This window comes from Chanodichthys erythropterus, chromosome 6 (genome assembly GCF_024489055.1).
Source record: "Chanodichthys erythropterus isolate Z2021 chromosome 6, ASM2448905v1, whole genome shotgun sequence".
Taxonomy (NCBI): Eukaryota; Metazoa; Chordata; class Actinopteri; order Cypriniformes; family Xenocyprididae; genus Chanodichthys; species Chanodichthys erythropterus.
Window position 1 is genome coordinate 2955981 of NC_090226.1, and position 25222 is coordinate 2981202.

General features: G+C 36.2%; 1 protein-coding gene across 1 annotated transcript in view; it reads right to left on the reverse strand.

Annotated features, from left to right (window-relative positions):
* Nucleotides 1-2012: 2012 nt before the first annotated feature.
* iffo2b (intermediate filament family orphan 2b) overlaps nucleotides 2013-25222 on the reverse strand; it is a 37567-nt gene continuing 14357 nt past the window's right edge. Inside the window, exons 2-9 of the mRNA XM_067387087.1 lie at nucleotides 18108-18168; nucleotides 15058-15153; nucleotides 10034-10198; nucleotides 9773-9912; nucleotides 7867-8026; nucleotides 7549-7638; nucleotides 7278-7402; nucleotides 2013-5210 (exon numbers count right to left, since the gene is read on the reverse strand). Of these exons, the coding sequence (XP_067243188.1) occupies nucleotides 5105-5210; nucleotides 7278-7402; nucleotides 7549-7638; nucleotides 7867-8026; nucleotides 9773-9912; nucleotides 10034-10198; nucleotides 15058-15153; nucleotides 18108-18168 (943 nt within the window). The 3' untranslated portion in view covers nucleotides 2013-5104. The remainder of the gene's footprint in view (nucleotides 5211-7277; nucleotides 7403-7548; nucleotides 7639-7866; nucleotides 8027-9772; nucleotides 9913-10033; nucleotides 10199-15057; nucleotides 15154-18107; nucleotides 18169-25222) is intronic.

Genomic DNA, 25222 nt, shown 5'->3' on the forward strand with positions numbered 1-25222 from the left:
CTGATGTCTGTGTCTTTTTTTTTTTTCTCCAGACATCTTCACTTGACTGCTCATGCAGCGAGTGTGCCGGCACAACAGCCTCGGAGGCGCTGGAATTAATCACATTTCCTCGGTACAACACTTTGTTAATCAGTCAGTATCCATAACTCCACAAGTGCTAGTCTACAACTTCTGATCATTTGAATCTCCCTACAGGGTTCTGGTACTTCTAGTAATGCGGTTTGACATTAGATCCTCAATGTGCAAAGTCAAAGATCGACTGGAAGTACCAGGAGAGTTTTCACTGTCCTGCAGTACAGGTGCGTGTCAGTTCATCAAACATCTGCCCTCTGCTGGACACTTATGGATCGATCGCTCACTTGAATTACTCTAAAAGACGGCATTAGGAAGACATTTGCTTCGAAAAGAAAACATTTGAATGATCTTTAAGCATTGAATATGTTCTGAAGTGTTTTCTTATTTTATGCATGATGTTTAACAGAGAGCAGGGAGATGACAGTGACAAAAAGAAAGAGCCCAAATCATCAGCAAAAGAGAAGGAAGAAGAATAGCATTGAGCCTGCAGGACCACAGGAAAGATATAGACAGCAATTCATAGATAGATAGATAAATAGAATGACAGACAAACTGATAGATAGATAGATAAATAGATAGATAGATAGATAGATAGATAGATAGATAGATAGACAAACTGATTGATAGATATATAGATAGATAGATAGATAGACAGCAATTCATAGATACTGTAGATAGATGAATAGAATGACAGACAAACTGACAGATAGATTATATAGATTAGATAGATAAACTGATTGATGGATGGATAGATAGATAGATAGATAGATAGATAGATAGACAAACTGATAGATGATTGATAGATAGATAGACAAACTGATAGACAGATAGATAGACAAACTCATAGTTAGATAGATAGATCATCTAATAATCTGTGTTTGTGTTCAACAGGTGGAAGCATCACCGTACAAATTAGCTGGTGTGGTTTCACATCTGGGCAGCAGTTTGTATTGTGGTAAGACTTTCTTCTATATTTCCAGTCATCTCATTCACTCATTAAGCATCATACTAATGTTCCTCTGTCTTGTAGGGCATTACATCAGTCACATACGTGACATCACTGGATCCGGATGGCTTGAATGCAGTGATACCAGCATCACAAGAACCAGCTGGGCAAAGGCATCAAATATTTTTGGGAAGAACGGATACATGCTCTTCTACGTGAAAAGGTAAATGGTAGTAGCACAGTACTAGTGCTCAACTAATGTGCATTGCTCAGGTCACTTATATTAAGCCACTGTTGTTTTGTACCTGTAGTTGAGCAATGGCTGGTTGATGGCGTTTTGATGAGAAAGGGAACCAAAGCTTAGTGAAGGTCCTTCTGTGGCTTCTCAATCTCTAAACACCAGCTCATCCGTCTTCCCGATCCCTCCTGGGAATCGCATCTCTCATGTACCAGAGCATCCGTTTGCAAGGCCGATTTCTGAAGGCTTTCAGTCAAATGATTGCTGATTCAGAGTGTTAACCATTACACAATGGAACATGTCCAGGATTTTCTCATTGGCCTCATGTGCTCATCTGGGATTTGAACCCGGGACTTATTGCACCCTAAGCAAGAATCATACCTCTAGACCAACGAGCCACCCTGTGCTGGTCGCCCAATGTTTTCAATGTTTCATTTCTTATGCATGTTATTATTATTTTATGATTATTTTAAATACTTTTTATGTAAAGCACTTTGAATTACCAATTAAATAAACTTGCCTTGCCAAAAAAATAAATAATTAAAATGTAAATTAATAAATTATGAATAAATTTTTTAATAAAAATCAAAAGAATTTGATAAAAAATAGTTCTCTCCTTCCCTTTATTATCTAAATGAACACATTCATGGCCATAAACACTAAATGAATAGTGTTTTCTTAAATTGAATCATTATGAACAAAAGGAAATCAACAAAGCAAATTAATCAATTACGTTTATTTTTTGACCCCAGCACCAGTTACATTCATTATTTTGAAACATACACCAGTTGCTCACACACCAGGAAAACTCATTTGCAGCATAAACCAATAACATAGACAACATATTAATGTACGTATACTGATAAAATCAGATGTCAAAGTAATTATAATAAAAATAAAAAGATAAGAAACAGTGCTATGAGAAGGACACAGGCCACAGATGTTGCTAAAGCCACTATCATCTGTCGTATAGGCTTTCTGTAAAACTCGCTGATGCTGGTACGATGACTAAAGCGTCACTTGCTGAAGGGGGTCTAATGAACTGGTGTTTTATGCTCTATTACAAATTCTATATTAAATTCAAAAGTAATTGTGCAACGTCATTATATATTCAGCCTCATTTAACCTCATACGGCCAAAGGTTTGTAATGTACTGTGAGGTAAAATAATGCTAACGTGACCCAACAGAGCAATAACATCCAAAATATTTTATCTTGTGTGATGAGCTCATCTGATATTCTGTACATTCATTGATAAAGGCTTGATGTGATAAGCTAATACCCTTCATAAGAAAAACTGCATAACTGATGTGCAGACAAAACAATGGCCCGAAACATACTCTATGCAAGTATGTAAACGGAAACGCTACACAAACTTGATTTTGTGTTGTGTACACTTATGAAAGTTCACACAATATGACCCCATCACTACAGTTTAATGTTTCACAGAAATTTCAGCCTACATATGCTGCCATTTTGTGCTTTTCAAACATGATGACAGCATCACTTTCTCATCCAGTTTCAATTAGAAAGTTCCTTCCAAATACCACATTCAAGCTCAAACACAAAGGTATTTTCCAAATCATACTTTTGTTTTTGAAACGTACAGAGATGATTGCCGTTTTTCCTCAATAAACACCTTGACCAATGGAATTAAAATCAGAAAACCCGTAACATGCACTTTTTCCATTTCTCCTTGTGATGCTGCCATTTGACCATTTCTTTGTTCATAAATCATAAAAAGATTTTGACAAGAGGCATCTGTCCCATGTTATGGATTCAGAAAAGACAAAAAATAGCTTGATTCTCACCATAAACAATAAAAAATAGACCAACAGTGTTTCAGGTTAAAAGGCGAGAACTCTTAGTGCATGTTTCATTTTCCAGGGGAAAGCATCCAAATTAGCCCTGGATACCCTGAACAATATAAAAACATGAATTTTATATATTCATAAAATTCAAAAGCCAGACTTTATCTAATCTTTGATAGGTTTGGAAATCAAATGCACAAACTAAATTGCAAAATTTACAGATGATTTTATAAAATATAATATCAGCTCTTTAGCTAACTTTAAGATGTATTCAAAATGAATAAACAAAAACAATGCCCACCAACTGATTTACTACAAAATATATGTTTTAAAAACCCTCTGCAACCATATTTTGAGCTTATGATTACATATTTGAGCTTATAATTAAATCACTGATGTTTAATAAACTCATCAAATCTTCCCGTATTTCAGATTAATCAAATTAAAATAATACACATAACCCAGGAACGTACAAGATTAAAATGCAAAATATAAAGAGCCAAAAGACACCAAGCAAGACAAACACAAAGGCCATTAAAACTCATAGATAGAGAAACTTTATAAGCCATATCCATGAAAACAGACTCTGAATCTGTACGGAACAGCGGCCATCATGAGGGCTTCAATGCAACTTGACATAATCCTATGCTTTTGTCACTTTTGAATCTACATATATTTATAGACATTTCAGATAAACCCAACCCCAGCTAACAAAAATATGTTCTAAGAACATTATTTCTGAATGTTCTCTGAACATTCTAAATGTCCAGTTTTTGTTTTTAATGTTTTGAAAACGTTAAAGGAACATTCCATTTCGCAAATGTTCTGAGATTGTTACTTTTGAATGTGCTCTGAACATTCTGAGACAATTAGTAGCATTTAAAAATGTTTGATAAACATCCAACTAAAATGTTTCAGAATGAACAATGTATAAATAATGTTTTGTGCTAATGTTTTAAGAACATTATTAAAGACATATAACTTTAAATGAAAGTTCTATTAATGCCACTGGAAGGACATTTGTTTATAACTTTGAGAGAATGTTCTGAGAACGTTCCCTGTTAGCTGGGACATGGTCTATTTATAGTACAATCAAACCCCCCACCTTGACTATTTAGCCTTGCAAAGATATGGACGTACAATCAACAATCAACAAAGCAAATTTGATAATTTCCCCCATGATTATAATGAGTGCAGCTATAAAAAGTAGTGGAAATGCAGTAAGGCCATCCAAAATGAACCTGCAATATATACAGTATTTAGGCACATAGCTCTTTAATATTTGAGATACTGATGTGTGTAACCCTTGAAATAGCTTCAATCATCATTGGCAGCTGCTCAAAATGATGGGACACTGTTCCACAGATTCTGGCATTAAGTGCGTAAACATTGTGAGCCACCAAGGCCTGGGCAACACTTTAAAACACGTGAACGTTGTACATAACAGATGAAATCGGCTGCGCTGCAAACTAAGGCAAATCATAAACACAGATCACGAAGTAAGGCCGATTGCATAGAACGTGAGCTTGTTCTGTGTTCCACATTCGTGACTGGGTTCGGGGCTTAAAAGGCCGAAATGTTTCTGCAGTAAACCGTTGATTTCCGAAATCGTTTTTAGAAAAATAAAAAGCCACAAATGTTAAGGGAGTGTTTTCAGTCCGTTTTGGTCTGATTGGCTTTCAGTCTTATTTATCACTTACGCTGCGTGAATGTTTTCCAGTTTCTAATCAAGATATGGATTTGGGTTTGATCAGGTGTATTGTGTGATGTATTTTGGCTGGGACTGATCCGATTCATAGTTGTCCAGCAGAGCTGTGGCACCGTGTGACGCATCGATATTGATGTCGAAGCACAAAAACAACCCTCATCAACTCCGCCCCACTCTGACACGGAGACGTTAAAGCACCTACAGAATTTTGGGTTTGTGGAAGTGGGCTCTGTCCCTCAGTATAACGCCATTGGACGATTGCTGGGTGGCCCGAGAGCTGATCGGAGCTCGGTGGGGGGAAGAGGGCGGGGCCAGGCTGGGCAGGTATCAGCTGATTGGCCCCTCCGTCTCTCCATCCTTGTCTGACTCGTCTTGTATCTCGTCAGTGTTCCCTGAGTCACTGCTCGCGGATGAGCTGATGGAAGGAGAATTTCTGAAGGGATGAGAAACGAAAGGAAAGAGAAGATGATTTATTAAAATCCTCACTAAAAATGGTGCAATTCATGTCTACATTATTAACTAGTAATAAAATTACTAAGGGAAATCTAAGCTATTGTACTTAGTCAGATTATATGATAGATTTGACTATTTTTGGTGTCTAATGGTTAATACTGTATATAATACTACCTGAATTTTCCTGTTAATTTGATATTAAAGAGGTCCTGAACTGAGAATTCAAAATTTCTTTGATCTTTTGACGGTTAAGAGGACATTACACTATAAAAAATATCCTGTAATTTTCAATACTCAAAACTTCCAAAATTCTATTCCAAAAACAGCTTTTACTGAAACAAAATGACAGGATCTGAAAAATGTGGAATTATGATGTCATAGTGCAGCGAAAGACCACCTTTGCAGAAGATCAATGCCTACTTCTACATCATCACGTCTTTGGCGCCACCCACTGGCGCGTTAGTGAGTAGTGACATGACATGCAAGACAAAAAGTAAATTGTGCGCACAATTTACTAATTCATTCCCTCGATTTGCTAAATCGTGTGCACGATTGACTATTTTGTTCTCTCGATTTACTATTTTGTTCCCTCAATTTGCTTATTCATGCTAATGATTTACTATTCCGTTCCCTTGATTTGCTAATTCATGAGCACAATTTACTATTTTGTTCCCTCGATTTGCTAATTCGTACACACAATTTACAAATTCGTTCCCTCAATTTGCTAAATCATTCTCACGATTTACTATTTCATTCCTTTGATTTGCTAATTCGTACGAACAATTTACTATTTCATTCCCTTGATTTGCTAATTCGTACAAATGATTTACTATTTCATTCCCTTGATTTGCTAATTCGTACAAATGATTTACTATTTAATTCCCTTGATTTGCTAATTCGTACGAACGATTTACTATTTCATTCCCTTGATTTGCTCATTCGTACGAACAATTTACTATTTCATTCCCTTGATTTGCTAATTCGTACAAACGATTTACTATTTCATTCCCTCAATTTGCTAATTCATGTGCATGATTTACTATTTTGTTCCCTTGATTTGCTAATTCGTACATATGATTTACAAATTCATTCTCTAAATTTGCTAAATTGCTCGCACGATTTACTATTTCGTTCCCTTGATTTGCTAAATTGTGCACACGATTTACTATTTTGTTCCCTCGATTTGTTAAATCATGCACGCAATTTACTATTTCATTCCCTCGATTTGGTAATTCATGCGCATGATTTACTATTCTGTTCCCTTGATTTGCTAATTTATGCGCACAATTTACTATTTCATTCCCTCAATGTGCTAATTCATGTGCATGATTTACTATTTTGTTCCCTCGATTTGCTAATTCGTACACATGATTTACAAATTCATTCCCTAAATTTGCTAAATCGTTCACACGATTTACTATTTCGTTCCCTTGATTTGCTAAATCGTTCACACGATTTACTATTTCGTTCCCTTGATTTGCTAATTCATGTGCACAATTTACTATTTTGTTTCCCTCGATTTGCTAGTTTGTACGCACAATTTACAAATTCGTTCCCTCAATTTGTTAAATCGTGCACACGATTTACTATTTTATTCCCTCGATTTATAAATCAAGCGTTCAAATCAGAGGGCTAAAACCAGGGTAGAAAATGGCCATTTATTTCTAAATTATGACATTTTTTTAGGTAAAATATTAACATCATAAGTGCACCTCAGAAAACATACTAAAATAGTTAAAAATTGCAGTTCATGACCCCTTTAAAATGTGCTTTCATTGCCTATGCTTTATGACACTGACACCACAAACATGCACCTTATGAATACCCTGGATTAATTGTTAACCCTGGGTAATTATGTGAAACATGAAGCAAGATGACCCAGTATTCCGTTTCCCAGGGTTTACAATGACCCATGATTAACTAGATCAAGTGTGAAAAGCCCTTCTGTTGAGCTTTGTCTTCCGTACTTTTGAATACTACAAACAATAGGCATTTCCGATCTTAAATCAGCACTTTGAGAAGTTGAGAAGCTGTGGCTGTAAATCACCTTCCACCCTTGATCATTCTCCTGCATGTCTCCATCTGCACGTCCAGCCCTCGCTTCATGCTGCACATCTCCATGTACTCATGCAGGTGTCTGTTCATGTCACTCTTAGCGGTGGCCAACTCCATCTGTGTGAGTGAGAGAACGATATAAATATGTCTGGAATCAAGTTCCAGGGCTGGTGAATAACTGCATCGTATATGAGGCTCAGTAGAGGGACAAACACAATCAGTTTGGTTTGGAAGGACAATAAAGAAAAACAGCACATTCAAACCTCAATTTGTCCGATAGTCTTCTGATATTCCTGCTCTCTGGTCTTGATAAGAGACTCTGTCTCATCGATGAGACTACCAAGACCGCCGTCCTGAGACACAACAGAGAAACAGGCTTATTTCACTCATATTTCACACATATTTAAACAAACCCCGAACAGAGGAGAGTCTGCTGGCAAAAAGGGAATGCGACAGAGCTCGTAATAAAACAAGAACCAACATCAGCTTGGGCCAAAAGTTACATAATGTATCTTTAAGAAATCTTACCGATCCCAACGAAGGTGAACGGTAGTGTATAATGATGATATATGTAAACTCACCGCTTCCTGAGCGTCTCCGTTGCAGTCGAGGGCGCCGGTGCTGTTGGTAAGGGCACAGGGTACATTGTAGTTGGTGAAATCTTCCCATAGCAGCAGCGTATCATCGTTCTCCTCCCACGTCAGACTGTCACAGTCATCATCGATCTCAAACGTCTCCCGCCTAGCAACAAATGAGTTATCTGAACAATGTCTGCACGTGAGGAAAAAGAAAGGGGCAGAAAGAAAGCACAGAGAAAGAGCAGGCAGTGAAGACAATCACGGACAAAACGAGAGGACGGATACATACAAAGACATATAGAGACATTCACTACTTTCACACTGCAGCTGAAGGAGGCCCAAATCTGATTTTTCCCTCACTGTGAATGGCAAAATTTTGCATTGAATCTTACATTTTAATTTGGATCTGGGTCGCATTCTTAAGTCGAAATAAATTGGATATGCATCCCCAGATAACAGGAAACGTTCTCAGAACGTTATAAACAAACGTTCTTCCAGTAACGTTAATAGAATGTTTGTTTGAAAGTTATCTGGTCCTTAATAATGTTCTCTAAATGTTCACATAATCATGAAAATAAAAGTTTTTAAAACATTTAAAAAACTGGATTGAACATTCAGAGAACATTCGTTAACGGGAGAACATATTGTTAGAATATATCGTTAGCTGGGTCTAGGGAAGCTTGTATAAAAAATGTAATTGCGACTTTTTATCTCACAATTCTAACTTTTTTCTTGCAATTGCGAGTTTTTTATCAAGCAATTCGGACTTTATAACTTGCAATTCAGACTTTTTTCTCAGAATTGTGTGATATAAAGTCACAATTCTGACTGTATTTCTCAGATTATAACTCACAATTCTGACTTTTTGAGATATAAACTCGTAATAGCAAGAAAAAAAGTCAGAATTGTGAGATAAAAAGTCGCAATGACCTTATTTATTTTTTATTTCATGGCCGAAACAAGCTTCCATAGTTTTGCAATGTGACTTCAGTGTGAACAGGTCAATTTAAAGAAGTACTCCACCTAAACATGATTTGATTTGATTTCTTTAGTCATTTGTAATTAAATCAATCATTAATTTGAGTCTCAGACAAGCTTTTTTCTGAGAAAAAAAATAGATGGGATTAATGCCATTATTGCATAAATCTAATTCAGCAATTAAAGGAATTTCTCCACCTAAATAAAATTCGATTTATTTTTCTTTATAAAGATATTTTAATTATAAATATATTAACAACTAACAAAGTTTAGTTTGGTTGGCACTGTTTTTGAAGAAAACGACAATTTAGTGTTTTGAATGGAATATTTCTCTATGGCAGTAACGTTCCTTAAACAATTATTTGTAACACTTTACAATAAGGTCTCATTTGTTAAAATAATATTAAAAACAATGAACTATTCTTAACTATAAATAGTTAATGCATTACCTAACTTGAACTAACAATGAGTTTTCACAGCATTTATCAGTCTTAAAAAATACAACTGTTCATTGTTTGTTCAAGTTAGTTCACAGTGCATTAACGAATGTTAACAGACACAACTTTTGATTTTAATAATGTATTAGTAAATGTTAAAATTAACATCATGTAAAATTAATAAATGCTGTAGAAAATTGCTGCAAAAGTAGATAAAGCTCTTAGCAGAAGTGAGAATCAGAGAAACACAGAGATACAGGCTTTACAAGGTCATGACATTGAAATCTACAGATTAAAAACTCAGTTGTAAATGCATGGAAATAGAACAACCTGCACAATTCCCCCCAAATAGCTTTTGTCCGTCTGCAATTCTTATCCTCACCACTTGATGGTGACAGAGTACAGACATGAAGCAATCTCAATCCAGCATATCTGACTGCAGTCTGAACCCTGAATCTGTCCCTCTGCTCTGTTAGTTTTTTGTGAGGACTCACAGATGGTTGAGCATGCGTTTCATCTCGTCTGTGATGTTGAAGGGAACGTCTTCCTCTGAAGTGCTGGGATCAGCATCCATCTCAGAGCTTTCCTCATCCGATAACGGCTTCTTCTCCTTCTTTCTGCATGCAACAGCCGCCTGAGATGAAAAATATTACAGGCACATATTAAAATCAAGCCATGCATTGGAACTACAGCATGGGTTTGGCAGCACTGCAATGTGATCACCTTGTGTGCACTGCAGTAAAGCTTTTACCCACCCTGTCTGCTGGTGCTCTGGAAGGACTGAACATTTTCGACATGTCCTCTGAGTTCCTCTGCTGAGCCACGTCACACAGCTTGGCCGTGATGTCGATTCTCCGGCAGATGTCCATGTCCACCTTCATGGCTTTCTCCTGGATCTTGGTGTCGAGGTCGGACATTTGCTAAACAAAGATTCAAGCAGTGTTAGAAAATGAGGAGGAAACTATTGGATTATGATGCTGGAGAAATAAGATTGACAGTTGCAATGTCATTCGATTTGTGCTTAGTCACTTTATTCTCACTCCCATGCCTCTATATTTACACACAGGCCACGTGCACACTGCAAAGTTTTGTGATGGTTGACATGGGCTAAATGCAGTCAGTATTTGATCTGACAGCCGTATTTATTAACAGCTGTGACTCTCCATATAGTGAACCATATACTGCCTGTATGAACAAGTAAGCAAAATAAATCCACTTTTCTGTTGATACCATAATAACAATGGCCTAATTTAAATATCAAAGATGGTCCGAATGATGAGCAAATTAATCTGCTCAAATATTTATACTTTAAAAAAAAAAAAAAAAATGTTTAATTTTTAAAATAAAAATAAATAATATTCAAAAAAATAAAATGTATATATATATATTAAAAATAAAGCTTTAAAATAAAAAATATTAAATAAAAAAATAAATGTTAGTATTTTTAAATAAAATTTATATTTGTAAATTAAAATATATACTTCAACATTTATTAAAAAAAGTGTGGAGCACTTTAATATTACATACACATTAACAAAATACACATTGCTGTCATATATTCCTTGTGTGTTTGTAGACTTATTCTATTTCCTGTCGTGTGCTTTGCTTTGTAGTTCTTTGTAGTTTTTCATGTTGATTAAGTTCCCCAGGTGTTTCCCATTAACCACGCCCCCTTGTTTTCTTGTTTAGCACAATTGTCTGTGTATATATAGTACTTATGTTTCACTCGTGGTTTGTCTGTCAATGTACAAGTTTCTTTTTGTTACTGTTGTTACGTCCGAAAATCCATGAAAACGCTGAGCAAAGCGGACACTGACAATGCGTCGACAGACAAGGCACAGCAGGTTACTTTTGATATGAAACAAAGTCTTAAATTTAGTATTTTTTAAAAGAAATTTAAACAATAAATATCGTTTTTGTGGCTTTAATGTGTTGTGACAGATCGCTGTAGCGCCTCAGCTTCATTTATAGCATCAAATAAACATGAATGAACATCAGAAGGAATGTTGTTTCAACCACTGAACGACGTCAGTACACACTATTTTTCAAATTCAAGTCCACCGACGTTAATCTACTCACTCCCCTGACTGCTTTGACAGACAAAATGGTGAATTCGGCATTATGATTAGTTAGATCACCTGTCAATCCACACTGACTGCACACACGAGAACTTCAAATGTCACTAAAATTGTTGTTCAGGAGTGAATTGTATGGAGTCAAATTAATGCCTTAAAGTTTTGCACAAAAATAAAGTTTTGCAAAACAAAAAAAAAGAATTGAGCAATAAAAAAATGTTTTGCAAACAAAAATAAGAATTGCAAAGGAAAAATAAAGCACAAAAATAAAGTTTTGCAAAACAAAAAAAAGAATTGAGCAATAAAAAAATGTTTTGCAAACAAAAATAAGAATTGCAAAGGAAAAATAAAGTATTGAACAAACAAAAATAATAAATTGCAAAATAAAATAACGTAGTGCAGAAATAAAAATATAATCAATTACAAAAATCAATGACAGCTGTAATCCTATTTTATCTTTGGCACATATTTTTCATGCTCAAACCTACTGAATCATTTGCAACGCTCATTTTATTTTGCGTTTCAGTCAAGCGTGCGCTCACGATACCGGTTTTCCTTTGCGCTGCACTTTTCTGTGCGGATCTCTTTATGGCACTGGTTTGACGTGGGGTGGAGTCAAGAAACGGGGGCACGCCCCCGCGAAACACGTCATCGGCAGGAGACGAAGATCGCAACAGAACAGATCAAGCATAGAGACAGAGCACATTTATTATAATCTGAAAACCATGCCCACCGGGGGACAAACAATCCAACCGTCTCCATTGACTTTGTATTGCGTGAGGCTGCCTTCTTGTCTTTTCTGACACATTACAAAAAACAGAACAATGCCTAAAAGGTGCTGTGTGTCAAGGTGTACAGCTAACAAGCTAAAAAACCCAGAAATAAGTTTTAATAAGCTGTCGACCCCAAAAAACGAATGTTTAAGGACACAAAAGTGGATACAGGCAGTGAGACAGAACGCAACGGGTCATATTACTATAAGAAATGCGTCGGAGGGGGTCGTAATTGATATGCTAAACAAACCAACAAAAACAAACCATTCATTATTTTTAACCATGTCAAAGAATTATTTCACCTGTCGCCGATTACGTTCCCCTCCAATGCATTTCGCGGGGGCGTGCCCCCGTTTCTTGACTCCACCCCCACGTCAAACCAGTGCCACAAAGAGATCCGCACAGAAAAGTGCAGCGCAAAGGAAAACCGGTATCGTGAGCGCACGCTTGACTGAAACGCAAAATAAAATGAGCGTTGCAAATTATTTAGTTGGTTTGAGCATGAAAAATATGTGGCAAAGATAAAATAGGATTACAGCTGTCATTGATTTTTGTAATTGATTATATTTTTATTTTTGCACTAGCCTACTTTATTTTATTTTGCAATTTATTATTTTTGTTTGAAAAACTTATTTTTTTCCGCACAATACTTTATTTTTCCTTTGCAATTCTTTATTTTTGTTTGCAAAACATTTTTTTATTGCTCAATTCTTTTTTGTGTTTTGCAAAACTTTGCACAAAAAATTTTTGTGCAAAACTTTAAGGCATTTTAAGTCATCGAATGTAATTTAGAGTGAAAGAAACAGTATGAAGTGATAATTATATTTAGCTGCAGTGTGTATGTGTCAATATGCTTATTCAAACTGAGAAACTCATTCTCATAAAACTCATTATGCCACTTCAAATCACTGTAATCTCATGCTGAATGTCAATTATAAGCTAAACACATCAGTCATAAATCACTGTCATTGCACACAGATGCTAAGACCAACAAGTTAGTGTTGCGGTGAATCCACAGGCACGCAACCAACTTGAGCAGTTAATTTCACCTAAAAGCCTCATGGGAAACAATTGCTGCGACTCATTTCTTCTGTATGGACGCTGCAGATGGTTAACTAATGCTAACTCTGCGTGTGGTCTGTTAATAAAAACACAACACACAGAGTGCAGGAAACAGATGCAAATGAAACGAATCAAAGCAATTGTTTTCCTTTATTAACTACAGATGATGTCTTGCATTTTCTCTTACTTTCAGGTCCAGGATTTTCCTCTGGTTCTCTACGTCTCTAGAGCGGCGTCGCCCGCCAGCCTTTATAATAAATACATCAGTTCAGAGTTTTTATCGCCCCAAATCTATTTATGGTGTTTACTGGCACATGGTGACATTCGTGTGAATGACTAGCTGACAGAAGAGGCGATGCGAAAGTGAAGTAATGTTAACCTGTAAATCCAGGTGACATCTGAATAAACGGTTTATTAATTCCTCACTATCCAGATCAGCTGGTATAAATGGAAGGTGTGTGTGAATATGAAACAATGACAATATGGCTCAAAGCATAAGTCTGTGTGTGTGTGTATTGTGTCAGCTCTGTGTTTCTGCTGCAGGGGAAAAGAGCCAAATAAGGCCGAGCGTGTTTCTCTTGCTGTCGTGAAACAGAAAACAACCAGCGGGGTTTACTTTGGAATTAAGCTAATAAAGACTTGATTGAGATTCTTATCAAATATATAGTAAAAAAAACAACATCCATATGAATTATGAAGTTTTTATTTGGAATAAAACACATTCTTATGTAAGTGATCTGATGATGATAAAACAAAACAATTATACTGTACTTCATGAACTTCAAATATGTTCTAAAAAATGTTTGAAGAAAATTTCCCATGAAAGGATTGGTTCAGTTCAGAATTCAAATTTCCTGATAATTTATTCACCCCCATGTCATCCAAGATGCTCATGTATTTCTTTCTTCAGTCGAAAAGTTTGAGGGAAACATTCCAGGATTTTTCTCCATAGAGTGGACTTCAATGGAGCCCAAACAGTTGAAGGTCCAAATGTCAGTTTCAGTGCAGCTTCAAAGAGCTCTACATGATCCCAGACGAGGAGTAAGAGTCTAATCTAGAGAAACCATCACTCATTTTCTAAAATTAATAAAAATTATATGCATTTTAACCTCAAATGCTCATCTAGCACTGCTCTGCGATGCGCCATGCATGACGTAATCATGTTGGAAAGGTCATGCGCGACGTAGGCGGAAGTACCGATCCAGTGTTTACAAAGCGAACATGCGAAGACTAGGTCAAACGGACTTTACAAAAAAAAGGTAAAACAATGATGTCGGACGATTTTGAAGTTGGAGGAGAATTTTTCGTCTCATGCGTGATCTTTCCAACCTGATTACGTAATGCATGGCGCATCTCAGAGCAGTGCAAGATGAGCATTTGTGGTTAAAAAGTATATAAATTAAATTTTTTTTAGAAAATTAGTGATGGTTTCTCTAGATAAGACTCTTATTCCTCGTCTGGGATCATGTAGAGCTCTTTGAAGCTGCACTGAAACTGACATTTGGACCTTCAACCCGTTGAACCCCAGTGAAGTCCACTATATGGAGAAAAATCCTGAAATGTTTTCCTTAAAAACCTTCATTTCTTTTCAACTGAAGAAAGACAAGAACATCTTGGATGACAAAATTATCAGGAAATTTGAATTCTGAACTAATCCTTTAAACTAAAACATATCAGAAAAAACACTTTCCATCTGATGTTTTGAGAACATTATAATAGAACAGATTGAACTTTGAACGAACATTCTATTAACGTTACTGGAAGAACGTTCGTTCATAACCTGTTAGCTGGGTATGATGAATACAAATCGATTACTTTTCTCTGAAGAAACTGTCAGTGAAACAGTATATTAGATATGGAAATACTCACATCACTCATGAGGCTCTTAAAGACCACCAGTTCAGCTTTCAGTCTTTCAACCTTCTCGTTCAACTCGTCCTGGATGGCTTCGGACTCGTTTACATTCTGAACAGACACACGAAAGCAAAGCAACATAAGAATACATTAAACAGCCTGTTTGTGATGACATTTCACTCTGAGTCTGGGTTTAGTTTGGTCTTAATAGGTTGAAATAGCATGAAATAGACATGTTTTGTTATTGGGTAGCTTTCTCCTTCACTTTATGAATACAGCTTACAGATCTGCATGTTAAATGGCATAAAGCACACACAGCCTGTCCTCTGAACACAACACACACTCTCCAGTCTAATGAAATCCCTACAGAGGCGATGCTGAAGGTTGGAGAGGAAATCCATACGGCTCAGGACAGAATTGAAAAGGCAGGTTCTGGGCATGTTTGGGCTCTCTGGGGACGGTTTTCTCCTCAGCGCTTTTGCTGACCCATAATCCAACACAAACACAGATGCAGCCGTTTATTGATTTTCCCGCTGCATCAGCAGAAGATGGATCTCACACCTGCAGCGTGATTCTGGGGAATGTTGGGCGTTTGAGACATGGGATGCAGCACTGCTGTTGAGGCGGTGGTCCGGTACAAACGGGTCTGTCGTCATGTTTAAACACCGACACAGATAAATGCAGATTGTTGGAGGTCACACACACAGTTTATATTTGCTCAGATCACAGGTGTGGGAACTTTTACTCATCATGTATTTTAGCATGATGGTATAAATAGGGTTTGCATCATGAAATGCCTGATTTAATTTTCTTGTTTAAAATAAAAGAGCTCAATGTTGTTACTATGTGGGCATTAAGGAGTGTTTAATTCATACTTTAAAATATTCAAATTGTTTGAAATCTCTGTCTTTTAATTGCATTTAAAAAAATATATTTTGCATTCACTCAAAATGTATTTTAAGATGGGAAACATACTGTATTTTCTTACTAAAATTTTTCTTCATACAGGGAGTGCAGAATTATTAGGCAAGTTGATTTTCTGATCATATTTTTTTTCCAAGCACATTTTACCAATTCCAATCCACATCAATCTTAATAACTACTATTAATATTGTTTTTAATCATTTATAAGTGATATATAAATGTTCATGAAGGCTGGAAATGAAGAATGCCCTATATTCAGGTGTGCAGAATTATTAGGCAGGTTTTCTTTTACAGATAAAATAAGCCAAAAAAGAGATTTAACTGTACCACTGTTTGAAGAATTTATCTTCCAGAATCTGGAAGATCATTTAGTCCATCTCTGCAAGATGGACATTTCAGGATAAGAGATGGACTAAAAGTGAACTCCCACACCTTACTGCCAGATTCTGGAAGATAAATTCTTCAAACAGTGGTACAAGAGGATGTGGTGCTGGTCCTTCAGGAGTCACTCTCAAGCTGTCTGTCTATAAGGCCTATAAAAACCCAGTCTTCATGTACTTTATAACACTTCAGCTTGTGATTCTTATTAAGAGCAGGTCGCTTTTTAGGATTCTTCACCTAACCTAAGTCTCTGAGATCCTGACACCTCACACTTCTGAAGACTCCAGGTAGGTTTCAGTACTGGGAAATGGTGGCGCTGGAGACTAAAGGGTTCCTGATGGTTTCACACTTAATTCTTCACCTTAATTCTTAATTATTTTGCAGTTAACATGTGTCTTTTCTTCTCCAGCTGTTTTTGTATGACCCAGCTGACCCAGTGAGCATTTCACTGTCCAATGGTCATGCTTTAACTTTGCAATTTCTAGTATTACATTAGTATTGTGTCCTTCTCATGAGTATTTCATAATTTTTGACTTTTCAGTCTGAGTTAAATCTCTTTTTTGGCTTATTTTATCTGTAAAAGAAAACCTGCCTAATAATTCTGCACACCTGAATATAGGGCATTTTTCATTTCCAGCCTTCATGAACAATTATATATCACTTATAAATGATTAAAAACAATATTAATAGTAGTTATTAAGATTGATGTGGATTGGAATTGGTAAAATGTGCTTGGAAAAAAAATATGATCAGAAAATCAACTTGCCTAATAATTCTGCACTCCCTGTATATTTAATGGCCATTTTTTAATATATATATATATATATATATATATATATATATATATATATATATATATATATATATATATATATTTTTTTTTTTTTTTATGTAAATATATTTATATTGTCCAAAATACATTTTGCATTCACTCAAAGTGTATTTTAAGATTGGAAATGTATTTTGTTGCCCCTTGAAGTGTGTTTTCTAATATATTTCCTCACATATTTTTATAAATATATTTTAAATCTTAATTTATTTATATTATACACAATATATGTAAAAAATAATCCATTTTCCTTTCACTCAAAATGTATTTTAGTATTGGAAATGAATTTTCTTGTATATATATATTTCATCACACATTTTCTGACCATTTTTAATCATATTCTCAATGTAAATATATTTATGTTGTCCAAAATATATTTAAATAAAATAAAATACATCTTGCATTCACTCAAAATGTATTTAAAGACCGGAAATGTATTTTTTTCTTAATACTTGAAGTATATTGAAGTATCTAATACATTTCTTCAATATATTTCCTATATATTAAATTGACTGAAAATCTATTTTGAGATTGGAAATGTTTTGTTGTTGTTGTTGTCCAACTGAAGTATGTTTTCTAATAGGTTTTAAATTAAATATATTTAAAATCTGAAACATATTTTTAAGCTGTGTTGTTGTATATTCTATATGTTGGTCAGAAAAAAAATTATTTTTTGGGAAAAAAGAGGAAAAGTCCATTTGTTGTTTATAGGGGAAACACTTCATTAGTGGTGCTCCGTTTATTTGTGCTTTAAATCATGTTAAATATGTCTCCCATAGCTGTATAATACCAGTATGTTACCCTGCATCATGATTTCTGGATGTGTGCTAGATTTCAGGGTCATAAAGTGACACACAGACGTCATATAACGGTAAATGTAATTAGCATCACAGCGAGAGCGTCTAGACGGCTCCTGCGCAGATCAGCTCACCTCCTGTAGCGTCTGCACCATCGACTCCATCTGTTCTCTTCTCGACAGCTCCTCCTCCCACCTGCGACACACAGACACACCTTAGATGAGTATAACGGGGCTGGACCGTATGAATCAAATCGTATCACACACTGAGTCATTTTATATCATGGAAAAGGTGTGCATCGCAATATAATTATTTTATATTGTGACAACTTTCCTGTTGTGGCAACAGTGCCACATTTTGTCGGGAATCCAATGAATTAAAAGCTAATCTCAACTTTTTAAGGAGCTTGATGGGCTCAAACCACAAGATCAGATGATTCATAACAAATAAACAGTCTGACATCAGTGCAGAAACAGATTCACATGATGTAATGCTTGCAGCAAAACAAAAGATTCAAATTAATTCATCTTGATTTTGTTTTTGTGCTCTACTAGAACAGGTTTTCATGCTTGAATGTTCATTATTTTTCTCCATTGTTGCAGCTCCTCTCTTCCCAGTCTGTCAGTAACGCTCTGTTTAGTTCCTGTCTCAATGAAGCCCCGCCTTAAAAGCACAGTGTGCTCTGATTGGTCGGCTGGAGCAGTGTGTTGTGATTGGCCAAGTGATTCGAGCATGTTTGGGAAATGTCCCGCCCCTTACCATAACCGCCAGTTTCAACATACTACTAACTAACTCAACCAGGCCCCGCCCCTTTATTTTGGCCAGGAATTATTGTGACGTGGAAGAAAACTACAATGAAGGCGCTTCTGCTTTGTGTTTTTGCAATAGTATCTTTGTTGCACTCAAGTGACTTGAATAAATGACGTAAAGCAGTCCTGCCCAGTCATAGCCATTCATTTTGTGATGATATGAACGCAGTTGCTAATCATCTCCATTTCAGTTCCATTTGAGTCTGATTGATCCTTGAGCTCAGGAATCCACCCCTAAACCCCTCGGCTGTGGTCTGCTGGCGTCTGTGGTCTGTGCGCCCACCCCAAGGTGTCTGGAACGGGGCAGCTCTGTAACCCAATACTGACAGTGGAAAAGCAGCAGAAGCAGACCGAAGGGTGGACACATGTGAACTTATTCATGTTACAGATGATCAATGAGACACTGAGAAATGTATATACATATCTAGTTCAGTCATGAAACACTAGAGGGCGCATGCCGATTGGTCCTTTACATGCAATCACATGATTACAAGCTGATTGGCCTCTGTTGATCCTGCAGCCAATGAGATTGCTTGCTCAACTTTTAAATAGTCTGGTTTAGTGTTTGCTGTAAGCTGAGTTCCTTTGAACCCCTCCACCTCCCCAGCTCCACCTGCTTAGATCTGCTTCGGGATTTCTGTATTTATGCAGCAGCAGCATATCTTACACGCTCACAACAGTGTGTCTGTGTATTTATTAGCAGTAGCAAGTCCATACTTGTTCTGCAACAGCAGCGTAGCAAATGTAGTCCACCAAGACCAAACAAATTAACATATTCAATAATGCTAAAAGTTTTCATGATTTAAATATACATGCTATAAATATATATAATATATAAATGTATATCTTAAATAAATTTAATTCAGCAAGGATGCATTAAATTGATCAAAAGTGGCAGTAAAGACATTTATAATCTTACAAATAAACAAGTAAAATTACATTTTACTATATATTCACATAGAAAACAGTTATTTTATCCATCCATCAATTTATCTATCTATCCATCCATCCATCTGTGGTTCTATCTATTGTTCTGTCATTCTATCTATCCATCCATCCATTTATCCATCTATCTATAGTATCTATTGTTCTGTCATTCTATCCATCCCTCTATCTATTTATCATCCATCCATCCCTCCATCCATTTATCATCCATCCATTTACATTTATCCATCAATCCATCCATTTATCATCATCAATCTGCAGTTCTATGTATTGTTTTGATTTTCTATCCATCCATCTATCTATCTATATCTCTCTATCTATCTATATCTATCTATCTATCTATATCTATCTATCTATATCTATCTATCTATATCTATCTATCTATCTATCTATATCTATCTATATCTATCTATCTATCTATATCTATCTATCTATCTATATTTATCCATCCATCAATCAATCAATCAATCAATCAATCAGTTTTTAAAAACAGTTATTTTAAATTGTAATAATATTTCATTTGTTTTTACTGTATTTTTTATCTAAAATATCGTACCGCCCCCAAACTTTTGATCGGTAATATAAATGTCAGGTATGGAAGGGAGGACGAGGACTCAAATGCAGGTTAGAAGGGCATTTATTAAGCAATAAAAATAAAAACAAAAACACAACAAAAACAACCCCGTGGGGGGAAAACAGACTTGACTTGACTTGACTTGACTTGACTTGACTTGACTTGACTTGACTTGACTTGACAAAAGGAAACACCAGGAAAAATATGACAACGAACCAGCACAGGACTGCAAACACAAGGAGAATAAATAGGAGAGCAAACAAGGCAGGTAACAAGGGAGGACAGGTGGGGCAAATCAACCAATAATGAGGTAACAAGGTGGGCGGGGTCAAGACAATAGACGTGAGAGCACATGGCACAAAGAAACACATGACAAGCCATGTGCTCACACCAAAACAAAACAAAGACACAAGCACATGGCCAATGAAGACAAATCACAAGCCATGTGCTTACACAAGACGAGACATGAACACGTGACTATGAAAACTCATAAGCCACGTGTTCACACAAAACAAGACAACATGAGAGCACGCAGCCCGTGAAACACCGACTGCGTGCTGCACAAGACAACACCACAACATGAAAGCACGCGGCAGGTGGAAATCACCGCGTGCTACACAAAACATGAGACAAGAGCGCACGGCAAGTGAACATACACACAAACCGTGCGCTCACAATAAAGACAGGACTGGGAGCGCGAGTGTCCGAATCCCGACACGAAACCGAAACCCAAACTAGACACGAGTGCCGGGATCCGAACGCCACGCCCCCAACATGAAACAAGGCACGCAGACAAGAGAGCGCACAGCCCCGAGAACACTCGAGACCGTACGCTCACACAAAAACCCGACAAGAACGGGAGTGTCAGAGCTCTGTCACAAAACCAAGAAATAAACAAGACTGAAGTGACAGAACCCAGACAATAAATACATACATATGAATATATATTTTAATAACTGCATATTCAATATTATTATTATTAATAAATATATTTGTTTTCCATATTCGGATGCATGTTTAAAGCAGGCACAGTACAGAATAAAACATCACTTATGTTATTATGTGTTAATATTATATTATTATATTATGTTTGCTTTATAGCAGCCTGTGAAGTCAAACCACCGCTTCTGAAAGCACTAAAACCATTACTTAGATGCGTCTGCTGCGTACATCCTGATTGACAGCTGTAAAGAGGCAGTTAATCAAACTTGTAAACAAAATGTAGAGCGTCTTTGCACGCCGGAGGGCTTCTTTCTACGGGGAATCAAATCATCTCAGAGCCATCACTCCCTGTTGCTACGGCAACGCTTGAGATCGCCACAGAAATAGAGCACTGAGTGAGTATCAAGCCCTTGATCACATTTATGGCCTGCTGTGAGGGTTAACGCTCTGGCCGGCATCATGGTTACTACGGGGGAGTAAACAGAACACATCCGTCCTCATGGAATGTGACGCTGGAGTGCAGCTGAATGAGCCACATGTCTATAAAGGACACAGACCGACATGATGTCAGCATACTAACTAGGGCGCTTGATCATCTCAAGAGACTGAACAGGAAACTGCCCTTAAGATACACACACACACACACAGATGCTCTAACACACATAAAACACAAAGAAAGACACTTCAGCTAATCACATGCCATCCAAAACACACACCGCTGACCTTTGCTTTCCTGTTGCCACAGAAACTGTGGCAGAAAATACACTTAAAACCAAGGACACCTGTTAAAAATGGACAAAACACGTGTTGTTTGTCTCCTAAAAAGTTCACACACATTCAGCGCTGCAAACTACAAACACTGTAGAGAAATATTACTTACAGCGGCATTTAAACGTTTGGGTCAGTGTCAATAAGATCTATCTATCTATCTATCTATCTATCTATCTATCTATCTATCTATCTATCTATCTATCTATCTATCTATCTATCCATTTACACTATCTATCTATCTATCTATCTATCTATCTATCTATCTATCTATCTATCTATCTATCTATCTATCTATCTATCTATCTATCTATCCATTTATCTATCTCCATTTACACCATTTACATTATCTATCTATCTATCTATCTATCTATCTATCTATCTATCTATCTATCTATCTATCTATCTATCTATCCATTTATCTATCTCCATTTACACCATTTACATTATCTATCTATCTATCTATCTATCTATCTATCTATCTATCTATCTATCTATCTATCTATCTATCTATCTATCTATCTATCTATCTATCTATCTATCTATCTATCTATCTATCTATCCATTTACACTATCTATCTATCTATCTATCCATTTACACTATCTATCTATCTATCTATCTATCTATCTATCTATCTATCTATCTATCTATCTATCTATCCATTTATCTATCTCCATTTACACCATTTACATTATCTATCTATCTATCTATCCATCCATCCATCCATCCATCCATCCATCCATCCATCCATCCATCCATCCATCCATCCATCTATCTATCTATCTATCTATCTATCTATCTATCTATCTATCTATCTATCTATCTATCTATCTATCTATCTATCTATCTATCTATCTATCTATCTATCCATTTACACTATCTATCTATCTATCTATCCATTTACACTATCTATCTATCTATCTATCTATCTATCTATCTATCTATCTATCTATCTATCTATCTATCTATCTATCTATCTATCTATCTATCTATCTATCTATCTATCTATCTATCTATCTATCTATCTATCCATTTATCTATCTCCATTTACACCATTTACATTATCTATCTATCTATCTATCTATCTATCTATCTATCTATCTATCTATCTATCTATCTATCTATCTATCTATCTATCTATCTATCTATCTATCTATCTATCTATCTATCTATCTATCTATCAATTTATTTATATATCTAACTACATTATATATCTATCTATCTATCTATCTATCTATCTATCTATCTATCTATCTATCTATCTATCTATCTATCTATCTATCTATCTATCTATCTATCTATCTATCTATCTATCTATCTATCAGTTCTATGTAACCCAATAACCTGCTAACCTTCTGTACAGTAAGATATTTGATGCTCCCGCTGGTCACTGTATTTTCTCTGTGTGTGTGTGTGTGTGTGTGATTGAGACGGTGGCTGGTGTCTGGACTGATGGTGATTGAATGCTGTTCCTAAAGTGCTGGTGTGTGAATCACGCTGCTGCTGCTGCAGAGCTCTGCAGGTCACCGGAGTTCATCACCTGCATCAGCCAATCACAGCACAGTGCATCACTTCCTGCTGGATGCAGGGTGGTGTTATTACCACTGATGCAGAGGACAGAAGGACACAATCTGATCACAATGGTCAGTCTGGACATTTGTACAGGGTAAAGAGAGTCTTACTGTGATTAGAATACATAATCTAATGAATATTTCAACAATATATACTATATGAAGATATATTAAAGCATGCACTGTGAGATGCTATAATAAGATATTGGATATTAATATCAGTTTACATACATAGAAGCTTAATTTTTCCCTACAGGCAGAAACTGCAGTGTTGCAGCAACAAAAATAGTCTGTCATCAGGTTCAAGATATTACTCATGATATGAGGTATTGGAGTAATGGAGACTGGAGTAATGATGCTGAAAATTCAGCTTTGCATCACAGGAATAAATTACATTTTAAGATATATTCAAATAAAAAACAGCTATTTTGAATTGTAATAATATTTCACAATTTTACTGTTTTTACTGCATTTTTGATCAGATAAATGCAGCTGCGGTGAGCAAAAAAGTCTCAGACTTCTTTCAAAAACATTTAAAAATCTTACAGACCCCAAACTTTTATACATTTATAATGTGCAGTCTTTAACGCCCAGTCACAGTCCAAAAACAATGATGACATGCAAATGCGTAAATGCACATGCCTCAATGCCTCAAACCAACAGCGGCAAGTAGCAAATTATAGTTTTGCCAGACGTTTATATAAACTAAAGCTTCAACTCAACATAAAGGAGCAACAATCAGTCAGCATCTATAACACAATGTTTGTTCACTTTCACTTGTTCACCTAAACCCACAATTATAGTGAATGATTTTAATCCACTAAACACTGACCCTAATCTCATCTGGACAGAGTCAGACAGGAATGACAACAATGAGAGAACTGGTTCATTCCCAAACCCCATAAGGCCAGCTTTCCTGTTTGTTTGAGAAGCTAATATAAACCCTACAAGGACAGACAGCAACAGATGAGAAACCTTGCGTGACAAAGTCATCGCACAGACATCTGGCTGCTGACCGCATGCTTTATAAATGAGTCCCATCATGCACTGCGCAAATGATTCAGTGTCACAAAAACACCTCACTGCTGTTTGAACATCATCAGTTACTGATTGAGGACCTTGTCGGGGAATAAAGTTATAGGCCTACTACAAATGAATGAAATTTCAAATGATAAAATACGCAGATACTGCACACATGATGTGCATCTTTTGGTCTTTATTTTGTTGCATTAGCTTCTTGTCTTGGTTGGGAAGTGAAAATAGAGGGGGAAAAGTATGCAACTGCCAAACTCATAAATACTCACATCCCAGGAGGACCTACCACGTCCAGAGGTATATGCTAATATGAGATGGAAAATGTTTATGGCCAGCTGTTTGAATCTACAGTAATAAAAGTTATGGGTCTCTGTTGTTTATTAGCCCTCTTGAAGCATCTTGCATGTGAGCACATTGTGTGCAGCTTAAAGGCTTAAAAGACTGTAACCAGTTCCCTGACAATTTTTTTCTGTGACACAAATTATTCTATTCGTCTCAATCTATTCAAAGGTGTGTTGACCAGTGATCCATCTAAGCTAAAATACTGCAGCATGTGCAGAAATAAAATGCAGCAAATCAGCGATTTGTTTAATAACATGAGATC